The 10,290-nt window shown below is 49.5% G+C and overlaps 1 protein-coding gene across 1 annotated transcript; it reads left to right on the top strand.

Annotated features, from left to right (window-relative positions):
- The first annotated feature begins 4,403 nt into the window (after window positions 1-4,403).
- LOC308061697 (uncharacterized protein) lies at window positions 4,404-8,042 on the top strand. The gene is made up of 2 exons (XM_080382041.1): window positions 4,404-5,566; window positions 7,650-8,042. The coding sequence occupies exons 1-2, from the start codon at window positions 4,414-4,416 to the stop codon at window positions 7,742-7,744; spliced, it is 1,248 nt and encodes a 415-aa protein (XP_080238167.1). The 5' UTR covers window positions 4,404-4,413; the 3' UTR covers window positions 7,745-8,042.
- Window positions 8,043-10,290: the final 2,248 nt, after the last annotated feature.

Genomic DNA, 10,290 nt, shown 5'->3' with positions numbered 1-10,290 from the left:
TCCCAGCAGTACTGACCTGAGGCAACGGGAACCTTGCAGCCATTCCTCCTAGAAATGTAATGGGGGTAGAGAATGAAATGGGATTTTTTTGGAAGAAATCCATTCAAATCACCATTGAAAACACGGAACAAAACCCTAAATCCCCGAGGTTTACAGCAAACACAACCCCCCAAACCCTAAACAGTGCCTCTGAACTGTTTCCTTTTCCAGGAAGTTTCCTCAGGAACTGACGAGCGTGCGTGACCACCCAAGTGGTCTGTGTTTACCGAGCAGGAGAGCAAACAATACCTTTTCAGTTGGCACATGTATCCAAATATATATCCAAAGAAACTCCGTTAGTGTAACTCGCAAAGAGCTCTGGGATCTTACAACTTTGCCTGTCGTGTCCTGGAGAACTGCCGAGCTGTGGACTCTCAGAAATACCGGGGCACAACTCTTGGCCTGCCTGAAATGTTCAGGACGCTGTAAAATCAGAGCGGTTTCTACTGCTGCCTGCATATCCGAGAGCTGACTACAGCTGCGAGTTTTCTTTTGCGTGCTCACAGCTGGGTGCCAAACCAGAACAGCTGCACACACAGCAGAGCGACTGCTCAGCACACCTACACCAACAGAGCTCTCCTAAAGCACACCTGGAGCCATTCATACCCCAAGTCAACATCTGTAGCAGCACCTGGCCACACGCTTTGACACAATGTCATTTTGGGGTCAAACTGACGCACACCAAAAGAGTAGTGAAACCCATCTCCTTCTCTGCCACGTCGGGTATCGCGGCTCCTTCAGTTGAGCAATGACTGTTACATTATTTCCCAAATGCAAAGCCAAACAGAGAAAATATAACCACGGCATGCTCCTCAAAAGCAACTCTGCACCGGCAACTGTTCATTGTGACCAAGGGACGATGTGGCCACGGCCCTTCACACTTTCGGGACGCCTAGGTGGGACTGAACGGTGCTTGTGAGCAATGAACATGCCTGCTCGTTCAGACAGGCTGGTTAAGTTTACCACAAAACTCTACTTCAGCATTTGCTAATCCTGTCCGGCTTTGCGTATCCAGGGTATCTGTGGGTGACACACGGACCCCGCGGGTGACACACGGACCCGGCTGTGCACGCTGGCACGCTGCTGCTGAGGGTCCCGCTCTCTCTGCCTGACGCAGCGGGCTGCTGAAGCTTCCCGTGCCGCCCTCCCCCAGGTGGCCGCCGGGCAGGAGACCCCCCCGCCCCTGCTCGCCTCCCCCGCGCTCCCGGCACTCCCCCGCCCCCGCCGCCACGGCCCGCCCCCGGCGCGCCGCCATGCTGCTCCTGCAGCGCGCACCGCGCACGGACGGCGCGTTCGGACGGCGGCGGGGGCGGCTCCGCACCGGGAGGCAGCAGCGGGCGCCGCGGCATCGCCCCGCAGGACGCGCGGGGTGGCGGTGCCGTTAACAGCGGCCGGCAGCGCGGAGCGGGGAGGCCCGGGCTGCAGTACCCACCTGTGCCCGCTGGGCGGCAGCAGCGCCCCACCGGCCCGGTGCCGAGCAGCGACGGGGCGAGCCCCGGCCGGGACCAGCCCGGGTCGCGCCGCCCGCACACCGGAGCTGCCGCGGCGGGGGTCGCGTTCCTCTGCCCGTCTCTCCCCCGCAGCCCAGGCACCATGACCCGTTGCCTGCGGACCAGAAAGCACCCACGTGGCTCAAGCGTTTCAATCCTTCGCATCTGACGGCTTTAACAGTCGGGTGGGTGGTTGTGTCCGTGCCCCCGCCCCATTACCGAGGGAGAAGCAGCAGCACAAGGAACTTTCGGCGCAAGGGTTCTTCCCGACGGGTAAGCCCCAGTGATTGCTGCTGTTAAAGGAGAAATTCGCACAGCCGTGGGCACCACTAGGTTTGCTTTAGTCGCAACTCGGAGCTGGGCCACCACCCCGGTGAGTGGCAGAGAACCACGGCATACAGCACAGCTCAGACACCAAATCATTAGTCAACGTCCAAAGTTTTTAGGAATCTTCCATCATCTGACTCTGTCCCAGTGGATTAATCTATTCAGCTCCAGTCTCTGCCTCAGATCTCCTCCTCGGATCGTGATCTTCTTTCCACCTGCTTTAACTCACGCACTCCTTCAAGCACACTTAGTCTTTGAGCAAGCAATTCCTATTCACATATACTAATTTTGTTAAAACAGCTGTGTTTCTGAGAGCGCCTGCGTACACAAATTGATCATCTACTGTTTCTCTATTCTCCCGCTCGTTAACTTGACTGAGGTTTAAAACAGCCTTGGATTAGGGCTATACAGGGGTCAAGGCCTGGTTCTGCCATTTAGCAGCTTCAGCACTTTAAATTTCTTAATTAATCACATTTTCTATAGCAATTCTCTCCTTTTGTTTTATCATTGTGTACCTGCAACAGTTTAATAGCTAAGATATTAGATATTACCAAGTTCTTTCTTGTAATTTTGCTACTAAGACAGTCACACACGTTACACAACATTGCATTAATATAATCACAGGCAACTATAAAAATCACCACAGTTATTATAATGATCGCTTTCTTTAACCACACTGATAGCTTAGGGAACCAAGACATTAATTCCTTGATAAATATGCATGTTTTCTCAGATCTGAGAAAGAATTTTGCAAATACAATAAATATGGGGTTACCTGTTCATCTCCATCCAACAAACTTGTCTTTGCTGGGACGTTAAGTTTTTTGCTCTGTACGAGTGCAAGAGTGAGCAGTTAATTTCCTCAGCACAGAAAGCAGGTAGCAGAACATTTGTGCTGTCCTTCACATGGCTATCAGCACAGCGCCAGACCAACAGAGAATTCCTACCTGACACCTTCTCCAGGGCACCTGTGCCTGGGTGGTTTCATGGAGCATTTGGACTCTGTACGAGTGCAAGAGTGAGCAGTTAATTTCCTCAGCACAGAAAGCAGGTAGCAGAACATTTGTGCTGTCCTTCACATGGCTATCAGCACAGCGCCAGACCAACAGAGAATTCCTACCTGACACCTTCTCCAGGGCACCTGTGCCTGGGTGGTTTCATGGAGCATTTGGACTCTGTACGAGTGCAAGAGTGAGCAGTTAATTTCCTCAGCGCAGAAAGCTGGTAGCAGAACGTTTCTGATGTCCCTCACATAGCTACCAGGGCAGGACGAGACCCAGCAAGAGAATTCCTCCCTGGCATCTTCTCTGGTCGAGCTGTGGCTGGACATTTCCAACATGCATTTGGCCTCTGAATCAGGGCAAAAGCTGAGAACCCTGAGAAAATATAGTGACCACTTTCGTGGCCCAGAAAGGCGGTAGCCCAACTTCTGTGACGGCTCTCGCATTGCTACTAGGGCAGGATAACAACAAAAGAAAATTCGTTCCTGGCTCCTTCTCCTGAGGAGCAGTGGTGGATGGTTCGAACATGCATTTTGGCTCTGTAGCAGGGCAAAAATCCAAGAACCATGAGCAAACGTCGTTACCCTTTTATTGCTTCAGAAAGCCAGTAGCCCAACTTCTGTGATGTCCTTCACATAACTACCAGGGCAGGGTGAGAACCACCAAGAGAATCCCTTCATGGCACCTTCTCCAGGGGAGCTGTGCCTGGGTGGTTCCACGGAGCAGTTGAGTCTGTATGAGTGCAGAAGCGAGCACTTAAATTTCTCACCACAGAGAGAAGATAGCAGTGCTTTTGTGGTGTCACTCACGTTGCTAGCAGGGTAGTGTGAGGAAGACAAAGAGAATTTGTAGAAGAATGGCTGCAGAAGCATGGCCTTAGAATCTCTGGAGATCTGCACAATCCAGGCGCTGGTATTAGAACAGGCCTGTAATCAGAACTGTCCTGAAGTTGCTGTGCTGAAGTTAACAGGAAAGGTAGCCTTGAGCTATTCTTGAATCCTGAGACCAAGCGATTATGTTGTGCCAACAGGCCGTGGCTGTAACAAGCTACAGCTGCTGGGAAAGCAGGTGCAGGGCCAAGAAAGACAGGGAGCGGTACGGGAAAATAGGGAGTAACAAACTACAAGGCTGAAGCACAGCAACACAATTAGCTACATGGATAGAATGCTTATTTTAGTCATGATAATTAGGGGTGTGAGAACCGCGCGTGTTTAGAGACTACTAACCAATTATATTTCTGCTTTATGAATATGCATGTGTATCGGTTCTATATAAGTAGTGTCAGAAACTAATAAAGTTGAGCAAGATGCATAACTCATATTGAGCGTCTTCTTGACTCCGGCGAACCCTTCTTCCAACAATTGGTGCCCGAACGACGGGAAAGCTGGTAATTGCTGGAAAAACTCTGCCTTTGCATCGCGACGGTGGGCTTTGCAAAGTTGCGAGTCGCTGTGAAGAGTTCGAGCAGGAAGACGTCCGTAAGGAGTAAAGCCGTCTGAATCCAGCATTGACGTCGTGCGCGGACCTGCACCGGTAAGACCGTTTTTCCCTCGACGATGGAAAGGGAAGCGGCACTCACGCTATTAACTGATATTCTTGCTGAGCGAGAGGCTAGCGTGAGCACTAAGAAGCTCCATGAGCTCTGTAGGTGGGCGGCTGCAAACGGACACTTAAAAGACCCGCAGTTGCTGTTCAGTGTGACTGAGCGGCGAGAGGTCGGGGATTCCCTTTGCGATGCGATCCTTAGCGGCAGCAAGTCAGCCAGGGACTTGCGGACTGCCTGCCGGGAGGTCATAAACCATTTACGATCCCTGGTTGCGGAGAAAAAAATGGCTATGGCTGCCTCAGACCTCCTCGGTCGGGAAACCGAGTCGCAGTCTACCCGATTATTTGGTCTCGGCGCTCCGTCTGCAAAAGGCTTAATTGTGCCCATTAAAAAATCTGCGGCAGAGCTGTTACACCCGCCGGAGGGTGCCGCCGCAACGGGTGCTCCGCGCCGCCCTGACAGCTACCGAGAGCCGCCCCCCCTGTTAGATGAGGACGAGGGTACTACGGCGGGTCCGAGTGCGCCTCTGAATGAGAACGCGGAGTCTGATAAAGAAAATGAACCCACCCCAGCTGCACCTGCCCCGATCCCCCGTCCCCGAACCAAAGCCTCCGACCGGACCCTAAACCGCTTGCAGCAGCAATGGAACGAATGCCATCTGCCTACTGCCGGTCGTGACGTTCAGATCCTGACCCGGGAAGGTGTTATCCTCCACCCTGCCGCTCCCCAAGGCCGTTGGTCTGGGGTCGTAAGAGACGCTGTATTGGAGGGAGAGTGGGAAGCTGCTTCTGCTGTTGCTTGTCCGGTGCGGACTGCTCCTTTACCTGCTGGTTCAGCAGCCGCTGTGTGGAAACCTTTTGATTGGAAGTTCATGCAGCAGCTGCGACAAGCCGTTACACGATATGGATTACTATCTGAACCAGTCAAACACTTGTTGACTTATTTGTTTGACTCTGAAATCACGACACCCAGTGACTGTACTTCGCTAGCCAGATTGCTTCTTACACCAGCGCGGTTCGGTTCCCCGTGCCGTGCCGTGCCGTGCCGTGCCCCGCAGCTCCCCCCGCTCGCCCGCCCACCCACCGCCACGGATCCTCCCAGCTGCTGGCGAAAAGCGGAGTCCAGAGTTCGGTGTGGAGCTGCAGATCGCCCCCCCGCCGGTGGTAAGACCGCGTAGAGTAAATCGCGGCAGGACTCTGCGCTAAATTCCTCTCTGTGAGGGGGGGCGGGGGGGCACCACGGAAGGCCACGACGAGTAAATCGCGGCAGGGCTTCTCCGCGCTGATACCCTTTCTGTGAAAGGGGAGAGCTCTGAGAAGCCCGCGATGGAATTAGACGCGGCAATTAAACCGTTAACTGGCATCCTCCTTGGGAGAGGGGAGGGCGTTAAAGAGACAGAAGTGGGGACCTTAGTTCGCTGGGCACGAAAAAAGGATAAGATCCCCGAGCGCGCGTTATTGTTTAGTATTGCGGAATGGAGAGCAGTGGGAAATTGCCTCTGGGGTGGCGGTCGATAGTTAACACTCTGGAAATCATGAAAGCGGAAAAAAAAAAAAAAAAAAAAAAAAAAAAGTAGTGGCGGCAGCCATAGAAGCTTGGGGAGAGACGTGTAGAAAAGCCGGTGGAGCAGAAGGGTGGTTCACCTAAGCCTTCTCTCTTGGTTACACTTTTCGGAGTTGGGCATACTCGTCCTATGAAGGGTATGTCCGCCCCTGCGTGTTCGACAGTGCCGGAGCTTTTAGATAAGACAGCGGACAACCCAAAAGTTCCTCCTCGTCCTGAAACATCATCGGATGGGTTTGAGGAAGAAGGCGGGGAGAAACCTTGTGATAACAATACAGAGAAATCCTTACAGGAGGTAATAGATACATTAAGAAACCTGGAAAAGCGAGTTAAAATGAACCTGCCTACTACTTCAATACCTGTAATTCCTCCAGTTAGCCCAACTATCCCACTGATGCTGAACTTGAGAAAAGATCCAATTCTACAGTGTTGGTCTGGTGTTACTCGTGATGCTGTTTTGGAGGGAGAATGGCAGGTGACCAGCTCGTTAGCTTGTCCAGTACTAATTAATAATCTTGATGCGCATAACTGGGACATGATTTATGGAAGATTAATGATCAGATTTTAGCGACGGGAGTGTTGCAACCTGCTCTTCCACCTTTTATGATGATCCCACAGATTTGGCAAATTGTTGTGATAGACTTGAAAGACTGTTCTGTCTTTTTCACGATTCCCTTACACCCTGATGACACACAAAGAGACTCACTAACGATCATTTGCAACCGTTCCGATCCTGGTTGCATGGCACCGAAGCCAACAGTCCTCAAACTTGTTCACCAGAACAGCGGGCTGCCCTGAAAGTTGTATCCCGCAAGATTCAGACTGGCTGGTGTGGTCACCGAATGGCAAATCATCCGTTATCTTTTTTGGTTTGTAATGTTGCCACTTCACCTTTTGCCCTTATTTTGCAATGGCAAAAGAAAAAGGGGGAAAATAGGGCGATCATTTTAGAGTGGTTGTTTTTGCCATTGCAGCCCAGACATCGTATTTTAAGTCGCCCTGAAGCGGTAGCGGCCTTGGTGAGAAAAGGAAGAGACAGGATTGTTGAAACTGATGGGACTGAACCAGCAGATATCAGTATTCCAGTCCGTGGTGATGATTATGAATGGCTTCTGAGACATTCAACAGCCATACAGGAAGCCTTGATGGGTTATACAGGTGTTGTACACAACAACCGGCCAAAAGGACCTCTCTGGAAGATGTTAGAACATTACCAGTGGATTGCGAGACCGTTACGCTCAAAAAGACCAGCTGAAGGGCCAACGGTGTTTACAGATGCAGGACGAAAGATGAAGAAGGCTGCGCGTGTTTGGCAATCCGATAATCAGTGGCAGAAACAAGTGATCACCGGTGAACCAGGGGACAACCTTCAAACCTTAGAACTGAAAGCAGCTGTTGAAAGGGCAAACCGTACCCGGAAGGATTATCTTCAGAGACAGAAAGTATCGCAGGACACAGGCGTAACTAAACGGTTGACTAAGGTGTTGTTTACCTTAAACTATCTCTCCCTTACGGAGGATAGAGAGGGACCACCTGTTGTTATACATCACCAAACGGCGCGAGGGAACCAAACAACTACAGTTCCTGGTTTGAATGTTCTGTATAAAAATATGGCTTCAGGTGTATGGGAAGGACCTAATCCGGTGTTATTTATCGGTAGAGGTTATTTTTGTATCTCCACAGATAAAGGACCTATATGGGTCCCTAGCAAGTTTGTGCGACCTGTATGTCAAGATCAGAAGACAGAAGAGAAGACTCAGAGCGAGCAGACGGAATAAACTGTCTATGTTGTAAGGGATGTAACCCGTGGCTATTGTGCCGATGTATGCTATGTGGGGTAAAACGGTTCTGTAAGCCAAAGCTTAAATGTAAATGGTGTAAAGAGTGTACGTGTTTGATTAGTAACTGGGCATGAAACAAGAGAAAGCATACGACTAGTGTAATACCGTGCTGACTGGAGACAGTATACATCATCAGAATCTGTGAAAGCACAGATTTGTGGGGTGGAATGAAAAGGGAAAAAAAGAAAGAAAAAAAAAAAGGTGGAAATTGTAGGACTAAACATGTTTAACTGGTGGACTTGGTTTACGGTCTTGATGAATTTTTTACCCATTGGCCAAAGTATTTTTGACATCTTGCCTAGAACAAACATATGGGTGACATGGGCAAATATCACGGGGGTAACAGACTTTTGTTTGAGTTTGCAGCAAGCAGACAACCCCTTTAGAACTTGTTTAATTGGTATTCCCCTGCAAGAGAATGAAACAAATTTTGATGTTTTTTTGAAATGTTAAAACAGTGGATCTGACTTCCAGTCAGAATGGTACATGTATGAGTCCGAAAGGGCAATTTGTTTGGCCTTCTATGCGTAATGCAGCGTGGCAGAAAACGGTTATTGAGAATTTGAATCGACCGTATCATTTGCCATTGCAGGAGTTAAACCTATAAGGTAGCATTACGGCCGTTAAATACGTTAACGTGACTGCAACGGGAATGCCAGAATGCGAGGACACGGTAGCACCACTTCAACCTCTAAATGGCACTGGAGTAATTTGGTTTGGTGAACCGTGGGGATTGTGGCTAGCAGGTCAAGGTGAATGGGAGTTTGATACAAGGTTTCAAAATTTAACCGGTTCACCTAATTGGGGTGAACTGAAAGCTGGAGGCTTACATGTAAATGTATCAGGGGGCTATCAGTTGCCACCGGGAGTCTTTTTGGTATGTGGAGATAGAGCATGGCCAGGGATTCCTTTGAATCCTGTCGGTGGACCATGTTATTTGGGGCGTTTAACTTTCTTTGCTCGGCGGATGAAAGACTTCTTGACTCCACAATTTCATAGATCACGGAGGGCACTGCGCACCTTTGATGAAACACGTAATGACCGAGTCGATCTGCACCCTGCAACAACAAATGTCTTAGCCTCCATATTTATGCCAGGAGCAATGACTGCATTAAACGCTAAGAACAGATGAAGGTTAGCGTGCTGGGGAGAGAAGCAATTTAATCATACATCACAGATTTTAAGTTTGTTATCGCTTGACGTAGATAGTGTTAGGCATGCTACATTACAAAATAGAGCTGCAGTAGATTTTTTGTTATTAGCACATGGACACGGTTGTGAGGATTTTGAAGGGATGTGTTGTGTGAACCTTTCCGATCATTGCATGTCTATCCACAAGAAGTTGTCACAACTGCAGGGAAAGATGAAGCATATTCTTGTTGATGATAATCCCTTTGATGAATGGTTGAGAGGACTGGGCGTAACAGGTTGGTTAAAGACGTTATTGATGGAAGGAATACGCTTTGTTATAATCATTCTTGTAAGGCTTTTAGTTTTTAGCTGTGTTTTTTCTTGTTTAAAGAGAGTAGTTTTTAACATAACCAATCAGGCCTGGCTTGTGCAAAGGAAAAAGGGGGAATTGTAGAAGAATGGCTGCAGAAGCATGGCCTTAGAATCTCTGGAGATCTGCACAATCCAGGCCTGGTATTAGAACAGGCCTGTAATCAGAACTGTCCTGAAGCTGCTGTGCTGAAGTTAACAGGAAAGGTAGCCTTGAGCTATTCTTGAATCCTGAGACCAAGCAATTATGTTGTGCCAACAGGCCGTGGCTGTAACAAGCTACAGCTGCTGGGAAAGCAGGTGCAGGGCCAAGAAAGACAGGGAGCGGTACGGGAAAATAGGGAGTAACAAACTACAAGGCTGAAGCACAGCAACACAATTAGCTACATGGATAGAATGCTTATTTTAGTCATGATAATTAGGGGTGTGAGAACCGCGCGTGTTTAGAGACTACTAACCAATTATATTTCTGCTTTACGCATATGCACGTGTATGGGTTCTATGTAAGCAGTGTTAGAAACTAATGAAGTTGAGCAAGATGCACAACTCATATCGAGCATCTTCTTGACTCCGGCGAACCCTTCTTCCAACAAGAATTCCTTCCTGGCACCTTCTCCAGGGGAGCAGTGCTGCACTTCCCCGAGTGAGTTTTTTGGGCTCTGTTGGAATGCAAAAGTAAGCAGTGAATTTTCTCACCCCAGAAAGCAGGTAGCAGAACTTTTATGCTGTCCTTCACATGGCTACCAGGACAGGGTGAGAACCACCAAGAGAATTCTTTTCTGGCACCTTCTCTGGTGGGGCTGTGGCTGGGTGGTTCCATGGAGCATGTGGGCTCTGTACGAGTACAAAACTTAGCAGTTACTTTTCTCACCCCAGAAAGCAGGTAGCAGAACTTTCATGATGTCCCCTCACATGGCTACCAGGGCAATGGGAGAACCACCAAGAGAATTCCTTCCCAGCACTGTTAGTGGGGAAACAGTCCT

Source organism: Falco punctatus (genome assembly GCF_963210335.1).
Source record: "Falco punctatus genome assembly, chromosome: 1".
In the NCBI taxonomy this organism is placed as follows: domain Eukaryota; kingdom Metazoa; phylum Chordata; class Aves; order Falconiformes; family Falconidae; genus Falco; species Falco punctatus.
This window is presented reverse-complemented; position numbering and strand designations above follow the sequence as displayed.

Bases quoted from the DNA above. Each gene is read 5' to 3' on its own strand.
- LOC308061697 (XM_080382041.1), top strand. From the start codon at position 4,414: ATGGAAAGGGAAGCGGCACTCACGCTATTAACTGATATTCTTGCTGAG. The intron at 5,567-7,649 runs GTAAGACCGCGT...GTATCTCCACAG, and splicing joins AGATCGCCCCCCCGCCGGTG to ATAAAGGACCTATATGGGTC.